This window comes from Pundamilia nyererei, unplaced genomic scaffold (genome assembly GCF_000239375.1).
Source record: "Pundamilia nyererei isolate P.nyererei 1_Seehausen unplaced genomic scaffold, PunNye1.0 scaffold00246, whole genome shotgun sequence".
NCBI classification, from domain to species: domain Eukaryota; kingdom Metazoa; phylum Chordata; class Actinopteri; order Cichliformes; family Cichlidae; genus Pundamilia; species Pundamilia nyererei.
Window position 1 is genome coordinate 595060 of NW_005187647.1, and position 17166 is coordinate 612225.

The 17166-nt window shown below is 40.0% G+C and overlaps 1 protein-coding gene across 2 annotated transcripts in view; it reads right to left on the reverse strand.

The window, feature by feature from the left end:
- Nucleotides 1-696: 696 nt before the first annotated feature.
- The window catches only part of ripor3 (RIPOR family member 3), a 55942-nt gene continuing 39472 nt past the window's right edge, over nucleotides 697-17166 (reverse strand). For both annotated transcript variants that reach the window (XM_005749487.2, XM_005749488.2), the window contains 15 exons: nucleotides 16942-17087; nucleotides 15307-15433; nucleotides 14900-15060; nucleotides 14373-14609; nucleotides 13591-13687; nucleotides 12544-12798; nucleotides 12315-12460; nucleotides 12071-12236; nucleotides 10942-11071; nucleotides 10582-10746; nucleotides 7940-8104; nucleotides 5611-5813; nucleotides 4100-4183; nucleotides 3876-3966; nucleotides 697-3776 (listed from right to left, as the gene is read on the reverse strand). In XM_005749487.2, the coding sequence (XP_005749544.1) occupies nucleotides 3676-3776; nucleotides 3876-3966; nucleotides 4100-4183; nucleotides 5611-5813; nucleotides 7940-8104; nucleotides 10582-10746; nucleotides 10942-11071; nucleotides 12071-12236; nucleotides 12315-12460; nucleotides 12544-12798; nucleotides 13591-13687; nucleotides 14373-14609; nucleotides 14900-15060; nucleotides 15307-15433; nucleotides 16942-17087 (2274 nt within the window). In that variant the 3' untranslated portion in view covers nucleotides 697-3675. The remainder of the gene's footprint in view (nucleotides 3777-3875; nucleotides 3967-4099; nucleotides 4184-5610; nucleotides 5814-7939; nucleotides 8105-10581; nucleotides 10747-10941; nucleotides 11072-12070; nucleotides 12237-12314; nucleotides 12461-12543; nucleotides 12799-13590; nucleotides 13688-14372; nucleotides 14610-14899; nucleotides 15061-15306; nucleotides 15434-16941; nucleotides 17088-17166) is intronic.

Consider the following 17166-nt stretch of genomic DNA (forward strand, 5'->3'; position numbering starts at 1 on the left):
ACAGGGGTGCGGCTCCATCCTACCTTGTATCGGTAGCTCAGATTGGTAGAAGCGGAGTGATGGAATCAGGTATAATTAGTACAGTTTGGCCTCTTAGTATCAACTGATCATTGATTAAACATCACAGCTTACCTGGGCGTTGTTGCTCACCATCTTCTCATGGTAGCTTCCTGCAGGAAGACTGTATTATGCTAATTGATTTTGGTCGTGGTGCACCCTGCAAATAGCCTGTTTACTAAAAACACGTGTGACCAGTGGAAGCATGGTTTCATGTTATATGGAGCACTGTTGTACACGGTTCAAACAGGTTGACTAATGATGGGAAACTAGAACTGGAAGTGGTTTTCATATGATGATAATGATGCAACTGAACTGCAAGCAAAGCAAAGGATGTGCTCCTATTCCTCAAAGCAATTAGCATCAGCTTTCACCTCCTTTTCTGTTTTCTTGCTCCTGAAAGAGCTCAGAAAGTATCGCCTGTTTACAAATCAAACACTGATGCACAATGAATTCATAATTCTTCAAAGAAACTGGAGCTCCTGTATTTTTTTTCAACATTTGTGATTTAAAAATGTGAATGTTTCTCCATTGTATGCCACAAACTGGGTTTCTTTAAAAACACAATTGATTCTTGAAGATGAAAAGACATCTTCAAAGAAATCTTTTATTACATAAAAAAATATTGTTTATCATGTTTCCCAGGCCAGAGTGCAGCCTTTACATTTACAACAGCAGAGCAAGTCCAAGTTAAAGTCAGACAACATAAGTATCTTTCACAATCAGACCTACAGACCTCTGTGTTCATAAACCAGACTAAATACATGACCTACTCTCTATGACTGTACACATCAAAACTAACCAACCATTCCTTATTTGTTTTTAAATCATCTGTGGAGATGATGTAATTATTACTATTGCAGTTTTATTTTATTTGAACATATCTGCCATGCTGTATTTCTTCTAGAATTCTAGAAATGAACTTAAATTGTCACTTTTTTAACTTTTTTTTATTGTAGAGGTTAATTTATATTATTTATATTTAATTTTTCATTTAGTGTTTGAAAAAGAGGGTGGGCAATTTTTTTTAAAATATTTCATATACTTTCTCAGCACACTTTTTTTCCACTTGTGTAAATATGGTATGCACCAGAAGGTCTTACATACATCTCAGTAACCCTTTATACACAGATGCAGTACTGCTCTTCTTTTGTGCTTGCTCCTGTTTGTTCTCGCTTGTCTCTGTCTTTTTCTTCCTCTCTGTGGGTACAGTCCACCAGATTAATCAACCTGCACACCTGAGCCTTATCCTTCCCATCTCCTCCACTGGCTGTGATATAGTTTAGTCACTCATGTCGTGACCATGCTTCAACCACCTTTCAGTCTTGTGGTTTTTCTGTGCTTTGGGTTTGAGGTAACTCGTCTCTCCCTGTGCTTCAGGTTTTCCTGCTCAGCTGTGGTTAAATATTGATCTCAGATGCCCACACCAAGTTTTTGAACTGAATCTGTTTTTCCTGCTCCGCTGCCATCTCCAGATCGGCAAGTCTCCTCAGTTCATTCTTTAAGTGCAATAAATCTGGCTCAAAATAAACTGAAATTCAGTTTCCATGTCCTGCTGTTAGCTCTGGGTACACAGTTCAAAGAAATCACCAAAGTCTGACACACAGATGGAAAAAATGAGATGAGTTTCACGGCTGGAATCACCAATTTTAGGAACAAATAATTGCAAGTCTTAATTTTTATGCCGAGCAGAAAGTTTTCACTTTGTCTTGTGTCTTATCTTATTCAACTTACTAAAAATATATATGTATATATATTTTTTACAAATCTGCCATTCAAGGGATTGTTTGATATGACCATGGCTAAATTAACCTTTTCAGGCATCTGGGGGGAAAATTATGGTTGCTAACAGATAAATTAAGATGATTTTAGCAAATGTCATAAATGTCAGCATGTTGCCTTGTTTGTTCACCTAGTGTGAGCACATTTATTCCTTCTGACCTTACTTCCTTTGCCCTCCTGCTTGTTTCCAAAGCTTTCTCAGCACATTGATTTTTCCTCATTCTCAACCTTTTAAAAAGCAGCTTTGAAAACATTTTGATTTCAAAGATTCAGCACCTGGAAAACTACCAAAGACCAGCAAATAACTGGTGTTCAGTCAGACTGTGAGAGTTTTGCAAAAGAGGGGGCGAGGGTATGTTATCTGTGTACAAAGATGACTTTGAAATCTTTCCCTCTTGATTGTGTAAACTCTCCTGAAGTGCAAATCATGCACCATCTGGTTGTGTGGGAGGGGGCTAAAACAAAACACACAGAATTCAAACATGGTTAAAGCGCAGCTCTGCTTCTTACTGAAAACAGTTTTTAAGATTTTGTAGGATTTTTCTTTGTTTTAGGAAGCTAAACGATTCTGCATCCTATTATCAACAAAACAACAGAAACAAACACTGTGTTCAATCCATGAAGCAGATTCTTCCAACATGATTCCTTAAAGTTGATGCAGAGTTCTCATGGCTGAAGAAAAATGTCATTTTATGCCACAACTTAAACTGCTTTGCTGTCGGCAGCATCTTTCTTCCCACGGCCTCGCAAACAGTCTGGTCAGTCAGGTCCTAGGTCACTCTAACCACAGCCAAATCTATTCTGTGGCAGGCAAATGTCTCCTCGGGTCCCTCTCCAGCTCAGTATATGTGAACAGCCAGCAGAGGTCAGCAGCGGTCTCTGTTTCTGTGATGGCACAAAGGCAGCAGGCCAAATATTTTCCTTCACCAACATGAACAATTTTGTCTAAACATCCATTTTGTCAAAGAAGAATTGGATAAAAGAGAATTTGGTATCATTTAAAACATTTGTATTTGTAGTATGAAACCCCCCCCAAACAAACATCCGTCCTTGTTGGGATTTTGATAGAAAAGTCATGCTTCTCCTGTGAAAATGAAAAGGTCCACAGGTTTGCATGTGAAAATATATAAAAAAGGAATTATTCTGAATATAAAACCTGGAAGATTGCATTTGTTTTCAGACATATTTGATTTTCTTTCTCAATTAAGCCTTAAAAATGATTAGAAAAATGAGTAGTGTAACATAACTTGATTTGTAGACTCCTCTTGTTTAAAATTAATTCAAGACACAGCTCTCACAGGCAGAGAGAGCTGTGAGATTGTAGCTGATTATTGCTATAAACACACACACACACACACACACACACACACACACACACACACTTGCAAGATTATGTAAAATAATATTATATTTATCCTTCATGTCCCAATAAGACAGTCATATCGACTGGTTGGTGAAATAACTCCCAGCACTAGAAAAAAGTCAGACTACAGCTGACGTCTTCGTTAAGAAAAACTCTACATATCTAACAAAAATAAATTCAAATTCTGAGTAAAACAATACAGGAGAAATAAGAAGTCATTAATCAACATCAGTGAGTGAATGATCCATCCAGGGAAAGCTGAAGTCTCCATCATGAGATCTTCCTCTGCAGTTGTTGAGGAAGATCTCGTAGCACACACACCACAGATTCTTAAAAGAAAATTATGTTTCCCCAGAAGGTGCGACGTCCTGACAGGTTTGTAAACTTTCTCCATTTTGACATAGGCTTGGTTTTAGTCTCTTGGCCAGCATCATTACAACATTTGTGCCTATTCTTTGATCCAGATCTGTTTCCTATAAAATCGTAATCTCAGTCTCTTGGTTCTGGTAAGCCTCATCCTGCATCTCAGTGTCTAGCTGGTCCATCCTCTGGTAGGCCTGGTATCCCTTTTTACCTGCAGACAGATTGAAAGAAAAAGTAATAAAAGAAATAAAAATACAATATAGGTATATAAAAAAAATAACCCTGTGATGAAAAGGGATAACGCTTGTACCAAAGGAGAGGACAGTTTCTCTGGCAGCACTACGCAGATCTTCATCTGTTGATCTCCATAAATCTGCTATGTGGTCCACACTCTCTGTCGCCTGACAGAAGAACACAAAACAAAAACAAACAAACAAACCAACAAACACTTATGCTAGCTGATAAAAACCAGAGAGTTCTGAAAACAGGACTTCCGAGTGTTGCTGTGACTGTGTAGAGTTGTGTTCTGCTTACCCGGAGGCATTTGAGAGCCAAACAGGAGCTCTGCTGGATTTTAATATCAATGCTTTTCAGGCTTTCTGTGTAGTAAAGCACCGCCTGAAGAAGAAAGTACACACACACACACACACACACACACACACACACACACACACACACACACACACACGCTGCTGGATTGGCCTCATACAGTGTATATAAAAGATGGCTGTGGCCACTGTAACATAACCCACTGGTTTAGTTTAGTGATGTTGCTGCCACCATGTTTTTGTTGTTGTTGTTGGGTTTTTTGGAGCCAGAAGTTACCACATCTGGACAGGAGGGTGGAATGCTAACTTATCAGTTAATGCCAGCAAAATTATCAAGCTGCATTAATAAACTGAATGGTTGCAATACACGTAACTGTTAATTCTAACAGACTAAAAGCACTAACGATAACAGAAGCACATCTGTCTTTGTCGTACATCAAAGCAGACCATATTATATGTCAGATTACTCAATTGAAATAATTCAAAAGGCTCCAAACAGCACGTTAGATCTTCGGGAATCCAGTTCAGTGACTGGAATTAAAAGGTGGAGATGGCTACAGCTCCCACTACAAGCAACAATATCCTAACTTTAAGCCTTATCACTATGCAAATTAGACTTTTTATTAAAAAAACAAAAAAACTTTTATATGTTGCTATAAAAGGAAGAATCACTGACAAAGGCTAAAATGTTCTTTTATACCAGGCTGTAAGCATGCTTTTTTTAATGCTGTAAAGTTAGACATTTTGACATGGAAGTCAATGGGGATTGACTCATTTTTGGAACAAGCCTCAAGTGGTCATAAGAGTAACTGCAGTATAGCTTAATTTTTCAGCTCCAAGCACCACAAACTGTCGATATGACAATATTAACTACAGCAAATTAAGGTTCATGCAATGCTAGTAAAAGGGACAGTTAGGCCTGTGATAAACTAAAGCACCTTACAAGCTGTCGAGTCCAAGTCTACCCCACCTCTCACTCTCACACGTGGGATAAAGGCGCTGGTCATTTGTTTTATTGATATTCACACTGGTAGCCATAAACCAATGTTTTGGACCCCAAATCCTTCCCTAATATTAAGATGTGGATTTACATTGTAGCTGTCATATCAAAGTCCAATCAATAAAGTTCAAATCCTTCAGAAAGAATTATCCACTAAGTGGGCTATAAAACAATTTCCTTAGAACTTATTAACCCGAGTTCCTCCAGTGGAAATGCACAGAGAGCTCCTTCGCTGGCTTGCTGTAAAATACCTCATTAGTTTTAAAATTCTGCTTCTTACTTTCAAGTCTCTCCATAACCTCGCACCTCTACATCTCTCTGATTTTCTGCATGTTGCCCTTCCTTCCTGTATTGAGTTTTGATATTGTTATTATATCCATACTGTGATTGTAATATTTCATTGCTTGTAAGGTGTCTTTGAGTGTCTTGAAAGGGGCCTATAAATAAAATTTAGTATTATTATTAATCTCTGCAAAAGATGACTTGTTTTCATGTACCTTGTTCCTGAAGGCCTTGCATCCAGCAGCTCTGGAGATGCAGTTGGTGGCAGCTTTGCAGACTTTGTGGTTGGAGTCGATCTGCAGGGAGGCGAGAGTCTGCAGGGTGCATCCCAGTGGAAGTAGCTCTGTGATCTTCCGGCCCCTCAGCTTATTTAAAGCCCGCCGCCGTTTGGGGCTACTCAGGGCTGAGAGGATGTACTCTGAAATGCACCAATGAATAATAATGAACAACAAAATAATTAACAACATACCACTGAGTGAGCTGAGTGAGGGGGCTCACATCCATTTAGCAGCTTTCATTCAAATCTCATGATCTTTATGAAACGTACTTATTACTGTTGGCTGAAAAGTTTTAAAGTTCACCCTTTATGGAAACCGGTCAGGAAAAGGAGAGGAAAACGAGGACCGTTCATTTAATAATTATAATAATAATATTTTTGGTTTAACTGTTTCCTTCTCTTGGTGCTGTATTAACATTCTTACACATATTTGTGTGCACTGTCATGGTCCTGACTCTTTGTTCCAGTATTTTTGTTCCATTTCTGTTTTTTGTTTTTTGTATTTTTGTTCCATTTCTGTTTTTTGTATTTTTGTTCTAGTTCTTGAGTAAGTTTGTCTATAGTTCTTGGTTTCTTAATTGACCAAATTAGTTTCCTTTTGTGCCCAGTCTGTCTCAGCCTCATCTCTGCATTTTGTCACCCTTTTTGTCTCCTCAGTCATGTCCTCGTCTTTGTCTGGTCTCCCTGTGTCCCGTCTCCGCGGATGTCTAGTAAACATGTCTTCAGTCCCGGTCCCTGTGTTTATCCCTTCCTGTTCCCATTATGATCTCTCTGCGTTTCATCCTTTTGTCTCCCCACTCAGTCATGTCTCTGGTCCCTGTGTCAAGTTTGCATTTCTTAGGCTGGGTCTCTGTGTGCATTACTTCCCATTTTATTTTGATAGTCCCCCATCTCGGGTGTGTGATGTTCAATTTTGGCTCCCCCGTCTCGTCAGATTCTGTTAAACCCACTCTGCCCTCCCACTCTCTCCTCCTGTGGACATATCATCTGCCTCTCCCTTGTAGTATGTGGAGCTTCCATCGGTCCATTTTGGCTCCCTATTCCTACCCAGCTCAGTCATTGTTTTTGTTTTCTTCACCCTTTACCAGCTTTAATAAAGCCGTGATTTTGAGTCATGCTTCCTGGGTCCACTCTCTGCTGGCCACTGCTGGCCGGTTCACAACATGCATAATATTATCATGAAGCAGAATATGCTTGCATTTTATTTTTATTTATTTATTTATTTTATTACATACTAGAACATTGTGTAATGTTTTTGCAGCATAAAAAGTAAATGTTTTATCTAATCTCTCTGGCACACTTTTTGTCTTTCTTTGTCTTGTAAACTCCACCCACTGAGATTCATTTCAGGAGTTATTTGTCCCCAAATGAACCAAGCATACAAATGCTGTTGTTGTTTTAGCATTTTTTTTCTCTTCAGTGCAGTGGTATGCAAACCAAATGCAGTTTAGCACTTAAATAAACAGAAGACATCTGTATACTGTAGCAAAATCTAGCAGATTGAACAAGAAGAGGTGGAGGAATGGAAAGAGCAAAGGGGAGGCGGAAAAGTTGCTGTGTGCTCATGTTTATAGTTTGACACCAGGAACTGTGTGTTTGTTCTTGAAATTTATTGAGCCTCTACAGAGGCTTGTGTCCCCCTGAACTAAACACAAGTACTACTTCAAACTATTGACATCCTGCATTTCCAGGCTCCTTACTCCATCTGTGACAAATGCACGCCTAACGCAGACTCAATATTTCCTCATATTTTCCTCAAACAGTCCTTTGAAGGTCTGCTTACTATTCTTCACTACTGAAGAAATATTCTCACAAGATGTAAACCTCAAAATATTTCTCATAAACAGGCGTGCAAGAGAACACACCCTGTTTGTTTGGGGTGACCATTTGGCTGTAGAGTTAACAGATGGTCCAGATGCCTTTAGTGAGCTGGAATCTCTGGAAGCTTAGAAGTATAACACCATCCCATTCCTGATACCTCCAAACACAGTCTTTGGAAATGCCTCCCATGTATAACTTCTGTATAAATACTGTAAAGTTTCAAATATAAAACTATTAAAATGGGTTCATATGGAAATGAATATTCCATGTTTAATGTCCTACGGTGTTTGGTTATAAATTATAGTTATAAATACAATGTGGCTACTACTACTATTACTTACTGTGATATATGTTTATTTCACGAAAGTCTTTTAAACGAATAATAAGTTAAGGTAGATAATAGTGATATATTTATCTGTTGACAGCTTTGTAAATTGAAGCTTTACCTTCTTTTGAGAGGCGGGAGATGTGCTCTCCAAGCTCCTGGAAATTCCAGCGCTTCAGGTAGACTGACAGCTGGAAGAGGGTGACTCTCTCCGGGCAGCAGACTGACCGAGAGCTGGGCACCACCCGGCAGGCCGCCTGAACCTGCTGCAGGAGCTGAGAAAACACTGCAGAGGAGGTAAAACACAAAAAATTAATACATCAAGGTGGTTTTGAGTCAACATTACATTAGAGTAAACTGTTCTTTAGAATCCTCCTTTAAGTTGGCTTTATAGTTTTGGATATTATTGGATAAACACGCTGAAGATTGTCTGAGCTACAGTGAGACTTCATGATATAAGCTGAGAAAGATGATTTTAAGTATAAGCAGGCGTCTATACTGCAGAAACGTACACAAAGTACATGAGCAGCGCAATTTCAAATTGAACAAATGTATCCAAATTGTGCTTTTCTCAAGTTGTTATTTTCCTGAACATTTTTCTCACTTTCTCAAAGAGTTATGAAGTTTACTGAGATATTTCCACATGGCTTACATTTCCATTTTTTACTTCTCTGCTGTTTCACACTTTTTTTATGATCTCATGCCAAAATTATTTTCCATTTTCTCTCACCGTAACTGTTACAATAGTTTTGTTTAGTTTTTTAAACTTTCTGGATCAGCTGCTGATCGGTTTCAGTAGATATCCACCCATCTTTTTTTGACAAACTTTTCTTTTATTTGTGGCAATTTCCTTCATATTTTCTCAGGTCTGCAAACCTTGCCACTTTCTAGTGATTCATAATATGCAGCAGTAAAACATTAGCTGCACTTAATCTATGATGACGGCATTCCTTGCTTTTTTATAGCCACTGGATAAAAGCCTGACTTTTATTACAGTGTGGGGCACTGTGAGATAAAAATGCCATGCATTCTTTCATAAAGTGGGACACCTGATCATCCCACTCAGGAGAGTCTGTAAATACAGTCCCGATCGAAAATTTGAGACCACTTGAAAAATTGCAAAATATAAAAAAATAAAAAAAATAGCTTAGGCTGCTGCCCCCGCGACCCGGCCCCGGACAAAGCGGATGAAAATGGATGGATGGATGGAAAAAAATAATCATATTTTGTATGGTTGGATCTTAACAAGGTTATAAGTAGAGCTTCAAAATGCAACAAGAAGAATGGGAGTGAGAAAAAACATCTTTTTGAGCATGCAATTTATCAAAAACAAAGCTTAAACTGAAACAGGCTGTTTTACAGCTGATCCAAAGTTTAGGACCACACCTCCAAAACCCCCGTAAACCCAGTTATGAACTCAGTAATGAGTAGCTCCACCTCTTTTGTTGATAACTTCAAAAATTAATTGCGGCATGCTTGATGCAAGTGTTTCCATGAGGTGAGTGGGAAGATTTCTCCAAGTGGTGAAGACAGCCGAAAAAAAGGGCCTCTACTGTCTGGAACTGTTGTCCATTTTTGGAAACTACCCATCCCCAAAGCTTCTCAATTGGATTTAGATTGGGGAACGCACTGAATGGTTCAAAAGAGTGATGTTATTCTGCTATAAGAAGTCCCTTGTCCTGCAGGCATTGTGTACTCCACCATTGTCCTGTTGGAAAACCCAGTCGTTACCACACAGGGTCTCCTCAACATCCGGACATAGCCAGCGGACGTTTGACGCCCCTGCACCTCCTGAAGCTCCATTGTTCCTCTGAAGGAAAAAGCACCCCAGACCATTATGGCGCCCCCTCCACTGTGGCGTGTAGAAAACATCTCAGGTGGGATCTGTTTGTCATGCCAGTATCGTTGGAAACTATCAGGATGACCAAGTTTGAATTTTTTTTCTCATCACAGAATAAAACTTTCTTCCACCTTTTAATGTCCCGTGTTTGGTGCTCTCTTGCAAAGTCCAAACGGTCAGTTCTGTGGCGTTCAAGGAGACGAGACCTTTGAGGACGTTTTTTGTTTTTAAAGCCCTTCAATCTCAGATGCCGTCTGATGGTTATGGGGCTGCAGTCGGCACCAGTAACGGCATTCATTTGAGTCAAGGTTCGTCCAGTGTCTTGACAGACAGCCAATTGGCTCCTCCAGCTCAGTATTGGTGAAATTTTTCTTGGGTCATCCAATTGACTTTTTTGTGGCATAACCCTCATCTTACTGTGTCCCACCTCAGCAGTGATAGAGCACTGTGAGAGTCCCTGCTTATTCAGTTCAACAATCTGACCACGTTCAAAAAGGGAAAGTTTTTTGCCTTTGCTATCAGAATGTCATGACAGTGTGACTGCCTGACAGAAAATGACGAAGCCACGGTTTGTTTTTTGTTTTTTTACAGATTTGGCCTTTTAAAGGCGTGTGGTCCTAAACTTTTGATCAGCTGTAAAACAGCCTGTTTCAGTTTTGGCGTTGTTTCCAATAAATTGCATGCTCAAAAAAATGTTTTGTCTCACTTGTTGCATGTTGAAGCTCTACTTGAACCTTGTTAAGATCCAACTGTGCAAAATATGATTTTTTGCCATTTTTCAAGAGGTCTTAAACTTTTGATCGGGACTGGATGTCCCGTTGTCTTTTAATTTACACTCATGGTCATAGGGGCCACTGTTGAGCAAAAAAGGGGGTGAGACTTGTTCAAGCATTTGTAGTTAAGGCGATGAGGTGCTTTTGTACCTTTCTCTGATTGGCCGGGCTGCTTGGCCTTCACCTTGTGTGTGTAACGCTTCTTCAGTGTCTTTGTGAAGCTGTCGATGTGGCAACAGAAAGGAGAGCTGTTGTCGTGCACACACTCCTCCCAGAACAACAGCAGACCCCTCGTTCTCTGGGCCTTAGGAAGGACTGAGGATAAACAAAAGGAGAATCACTGTAAGAACCTGGACAAGGTTTTTATTGAAAATGTGAAATTGATAATTATAATAAAAAAAACCTCAATTTATTACTCATTTGCTTTGAAAATAATGTGAATAAAAGAATGTGCCTTGTTTCATGCATTAACGGCAGATGTGGTTCTTAGATTACAGATTTTCCACTAACTGTCTCGTGTAGAGATGTTGTCATTCTTCTCCAGCAGCAGACAGCTGATTCTGTCCAGGACCTCAGCCTGGAGAGACATTTCCTCCAGCAGCTCCCTTCTAGACGGGGTGAAGTCGGTTGTTCTTATCATCTGAGGAAGCAGAGTTCACATTTGTTTGATTTAGAAAAGTAAGTTGGAGGTTTGACATAAATGAGTCAGGGATTTTGTAATCCAGTACACTGGAAGAAACAGATTACGGTGTAAGTGGTTGCCATCAGACTAAACAAGCAAATGCTGTCATGGTCACGAGGATTCAGTATTTGTTTTAGTTATTATAGACGTTTTGATTTAGTTTGTTCCCTTTTTGTGTTCTGTTCTGTGCCAGTCTTGTATCAGTGTTTGAGTCTGTGTTTGTCTTTCTATGTTCGCCTGTCTTGTTCAGCCCCCCCGTGTTAACCCTACTCCTCTGCGCCGATGTTTTCTTGTATCAAGTGTTACTTTCCCAGTTTTATTTTGCTACTGTCTTCAGCTGTGTTGAAGTCCCACACGTCTTTCCTCCTCTCTCATCACCTCTTGCAAATATATCACCTCAATCTTCCTTTGTTTGTTGTTGCGTCATCCCCATAGCTGTGTCCTCTAGCTCTGTTTAGCCTGTGCTTGTTTACATAAGGATTGTGGACTTTGAACTGTCTTTGGATTATTGGTTTTGACTTTTATTAACCTCTGAACTTCAAAATTAAATAATCGCTTTGAATTCAACTTCAGCCTTCACATGTCCGCATTTGGGTCTGCTAAATTATCCACTATCCACACTGCACCACATGACAAATAGTCGCTTATGAGTGAACCCCCCCATATAATAACTTGATTACTAATTCCACTTTCTATTTGCCAGTTTTCTGTGGGTCATGTTTTAGGTACTAATAAACTATGAGTATGAGACATGGTTTACTGTAACAATGTTACTGTTGATTTATGTATTTATCTAAAAACTTACTACAAAAACATGAACAGCATTGTTCGGAAGAACTTGTTAAAGAGAGCAATGTGAAATGCTTAGGGGAAGACGTTGGACCCCTTGTGTGTATCTCAGTATGAAATTACAAGTAAAGTGAGCACGTATCTGAAAATAAAATGAAGATTCTGTACCTGCAGCAGGATGCAACAGATATCCAGGTGAGTCTCCAGAGCTTGATCAAGACCCCAGTTTCCAGAGGTCAGAGGAGTGATGACTAGCTCTTCCTCAGAAGCCGACTGGCTGCCTTGAGAGAGAATTCCATGACTCCTCAGCGTGCTCTGCTGGAAAGAACTGATGCTAATGGGAAAAGAAAGTATGCATAGATCAGGCTTTTTGCAGGTCGCTGCGGACTAAAGTTTCTGTCTCTGAACTCACCCACTGTCCTTCAGTCTCAGGCTTCCCAAACAAGAGGCGTCATCATCTCCGTTCAGGTCGTTTGACAGAAAGTCAAAGCTACCCAGCACCTCCTCAACAGCCAGAGTCTCCTCTGATGATGAGCTTCTCAGCAGTGATAGGTCGTTCTGGTAAGACATGAAGAAAGAGAAGGTTCACTCACAGCATGTGTGTTTACAGGTGTTTCTACAGTTTTTGTATAAATACAAACCTTCAGTATGGTGGCTAGATGCATTATCTGGTGCTCCAATGCTCTCAGCTCCTTGTCAGCACAGCTCTGATCCTGTAATATTTTCTCCAGCTCTGCAATAATGGCTCCCAGTCTGAGCGCCTGGGCATGACGTTGGACCCCGCTCACAGCCAGCCTCGGAGCAGCTGCTGCAGGGGAGGTTTGTGGTGCAGCTGGGGTTTGAGAAGGTGGTGTTGGCAAGGCTGTGACAGAGTATTCCTCACAATCTGTGGAGTCCTGGGACAAAGTAGGAAAAACTGAGTTTAAAAATGAGAAGACCAGACGAAAGAGACACGAGGTGACAAAACCGAGAAGGACACGTTTTCAACAAGCTGTGACAGCGAGAGAAGAAAAGAGAGAAGCTGGAAAATAACACAGACAAGCAGAAAGGAGATGACAAAAGCTGAAAAATGAAAAGGCCACATGAAATGAGATAAAACTGCAAAAAGCGACCACAAAAATGCTTCATGTCTTATTGAAGGTTGAATAAATACATTTTTTCACCTCAATGAAAAACATGCAGTCAAGCACTTAGATGCACTCAGTTCTTTGTCTTCTTTTAAGAAAACTGGTCGAAATTTGTCTGACTCTGAAATATCTTTAACTCTAATTTGTTACAATTAGTTGCTAAAGCGAAACAACAGTAAATCAATTGTCTTGTCTTTGCATTTAACGTTTTGTGCCGTTTCTCAGGGGTTCCCACAGTGTTCACGCCACCACTCGTGTATCATTCTTATATACAATTACAAAACACAGCAGCAGATCCAATTGTGACAAATCATCACTGAAACCGACACTGAAAGTACAGTCATTGTTAGATAGGATATATTAATAGGTTATTTTTAAAAGTGAAAACAACCCCCCTCAAGCCCACATTTAAATAGAACTCTGGAACAAGTAGAAAGCTAGGTCAGGGACATCAAAACAACAGCTACAGCTGCTTTTTTGACTTTTAATTATCGTTTACCATTGCAGTGTGAAAGTGACTGTCAGCAAAGTGTTTCTATGACCCGAGTGTGGGCTCTTTACCTGCCCAGTGACTGTGTCCTGACTTGGGGCTACGCTGTGGGTCTCAGGCTCTGCTTCTCCACATGTGTTCTTTCTCAGGATGTCTGGAGTGCTCGACCTGCATTAAAGGTAAAAACATTATTATTACTGTCCAGAAGTACTGTGCTAGTCTATTTGTTCCTCTTCCACTGGCCAAGTTTAAGGCGTCTTTGCATCAAGCTACCGGGCTGGTACGGTCATAGTTCGTCCTCTGTTCTGACTTTCACCTGTGATTGTTAAAATGGATTTTTGCCCTTCTTATGACACCAGAATAGATAACGAACAGATAAACAACAGGAAGGTTCCTGTTTTAGGCTCTTTTAGGAGTACCTCTTGTCATTGTTAATCATTGTCATTGTTAACTTTACATTTGAAGCTTTAACAAGTATTATCAATAAAGAAAGTATTGACTCAAAAAAGAAATTCATCTCAAATTGTGGGGTTTTGCATCTTTTAAAAAGCTGTTTTTTCCCCCTTGTAAGTTAAATATTGTATCCTGTATTGTAACTTTGCTTACCACAAAGCTTTAAGCATAGATATATCTTGTTGTTGTACTTCCTGCCTTTGCTCCGTTTCCTCCTCACCTTCTGGTTGTCTCACAATCATTATATATCATTTTTCCCTCCATCTCAGTTACATGCTGTTTCACTCCTGTAGTTGTGGCCTGTATTCCTTGAATTGCTTTTCACATGTAACCAATTCTTAGCTTCTGGGAACCAATAAAAACATATTTAAACATAGTATTCTCTTGAGTGAATCCTCACCTCTGTAAGGTGATAAGGGAGTCTGTTTTACTTTCTTCTGGTAAGGATGGACTCTCTAACACAACTCCCCATTCCTCCTTCTCCTCGTCTACCTTCTTGTCCACCCTCTTCTTTGTCTCCGACTCCTCTGTTGAGATCTCCAGGGATTCTTCCTCTCCGAGCGACAGCTGAGTCCGACTTCCTCCCAGACTGGTGTCTCGACTCGGGCTGAAAGGGTAGCTGTGAGCCCTTGAGAGACTGTGGACAGTTGACCAGAAAGCAGTCTTGACTAAAATAATTATGCTGGATAATTCCCACCACATTCAAATAAAACTGTGTAATAAAGCCAGAATGGCTGCACTAACTTCTTACGCTTATTACTTACATCTGAAATAAGGTTTTTTATTCTGTACAGCAACAATCCAAAAATGCTACTAAACACTGCTTTATAGCTGATGAATACAAAACAGTTAATATCCCTAACACGTATTGTCTCTGTAGCCACTGTGCTCCCTTCATTTGAACCCTTTTAACTTCACACGTCACACCTCGGGGTGTATGGGCTCTGAGGACTGTGGCTTGATGCGATAGAGGTGTTTGAAGGGTTGGAGAGGTAGCTGAGCAGAGACATTCCTCCTCTGTTGGGATGACTTTTGGGCACCAGAGATGGAAGAGAACCTTCCTGATCCCGCAGCTCACGCACCATAGACTGAAAAAAGTAATAGGATAAACAGTCTGAGTGTGCTATGAATTTGAGTTATTTACATAAAAATGTAAGAAAAACTTGGGATATACTTCATTGGTAATATCACAATAAACAAATTTGGCAATATAACAAAACAGGGAATAAAAACAGAACTGAATGAAAAGGTTGATGCTGAATCCTGCTACCAGTACATGTGCTTTGCATTAATAAAACCCCTGAGTGCGTGCATATGTGTGCACACATACGTACAATAAAGTATTTCTCAGTGAAGGAGGGGGTGCTCGGTGCCGTCCAGCTGTACACTGAACTCTTTCTGCTGGACACTGACTGCTTGTTTCCAGACAGCGGCCTCAGCTTCTCAGTGCCGTCAAATGGACTGCAGGTGTTAGCACACAGAAGGTTATACACTGCACAACAAACTGTATGATATGCACTGCATAAACATATGTTTTTATCTATTTGGTATTAAACTGGCCGTGATCATTAGCAGTCTGTTCAATGAGTTACTTTTCAGAGTTTTGCAACGTTTTATGCTGTTGTGGGCTTTTTGGTTACCTTTCCTCACATTTAGAAGCATTTCACAAAGTGAGGCGCTAACTGCTTCTGTAATTTTCATGGCCTGTTTTATTAGTGGGTGGTTTCCTCAAAAAGTGCAGTGCTTCTCAAGTTGATATGATAATATGCTAAAGCTATAATTCTGACTTGTATTTGACCAAAAACGTAATCATTAACAATCAAAAAGATGTGATAAAGCATGAATGTTTTTTATTTTAAAAAACATTCTACTTGCTAAAAATCGTTTCTCTTCTTAATCTGAGCTTTCAGTGAATCATTTTCTTTCCATCTTTTTGTATTTGCTGAACTCATTTTGTCACATTATTACATTTTATATGCATAAGAGAAACGAAGGGAAAGCAGTGAAATGTTACTTATTTTTTAGCTTAACAGAGGTGCATAGTGGGCGTATGTGTGCGTATGGCCACAGCAGCCTTTTGTTTGTGTGTGAGTGTGTGTCTGGCAGCCTTGTACAGCTTTGTGTGATTTTTCCATCTCTCCAGGGGGAGGATCTGTGAAACGTCCTCCACCTGGCCCCTCTAAAGCCTGAAATGTGATCTGTCATGGTGCAAGGGCACAGCGGAGTGCGTCTGCGTGTGTTACTGTGTATGTGTGTGTGAGTAAAATGTTCATTCTGTATTCAATCAGCTGCTCAGCAACAGCTGGCTCAGGTTAGAGGTGCGGCAGAGACTGAGGCTGAGAATGAAGAAAACAGCAGCTACAGCTTCAGCAGGACGAGTGGATGTGAATCTGTAACATCATTTGTTGTTGCCTGCTTTGTTCTATTTGATATTTTCTCTGGTTTTACATCTGTGAGCATCTGGAAAAGTAATTATTTAAAAAAAAAAGTCTGAAATTAAAAAAAAGAAAGAAAGGAAGAAATTACATTGGCTGAGAAATAAATGGAAAAAACATGACTTGTTATCCAGTAGTAAAATCTGTCATCTCTTCATTCCACCTTTCACTGAAAAAAGGAACGTTTCTGATGCGGTCGCGTGGACCAGCTGCACTTATCATTCATGTGTCTCATGGAACATGATATCTACACCAGCAGCAGGACAAAAAGTGGAGCCGTGATGGAGAGGTCAGGACAAAAGTTCAGCTAAAACTTTAATATTTTTTATGCTGCAGATTAAAATTCCTCAATCTGTCATCCAATTATTCTCATTTCCTTTTTGGAATTTTGGTTATTCCCACTTCACCCTTTATCACAGCAGAGGAAATACCAGCATTTCAGAGTTGTCATCATCGTCATCACCTCATCGGTTAGTTTCAAATCAGATCTTTATCTTGTTTTCATGTGTGTGTGTAAGAAGTCTGCGTTCGTACTTCCAGGTCACTTCCAGCTGCAGTTTGATGGTTCCCAACTCCGTGATGTCCACCAACATCACCTGAGGCCTTGCCACAAAGAAGTCTGCGCTTGCACACGTTACCATGCCAACCAGCAGCCAGCTCAAACCCTTTGCTTCCGTCACCTAAAACAAAGGATGCCATTGGTTAAAGATACAGGGAGTGCAGAATTATTAGGCAAATGAGTATTTTGTCCACATCATC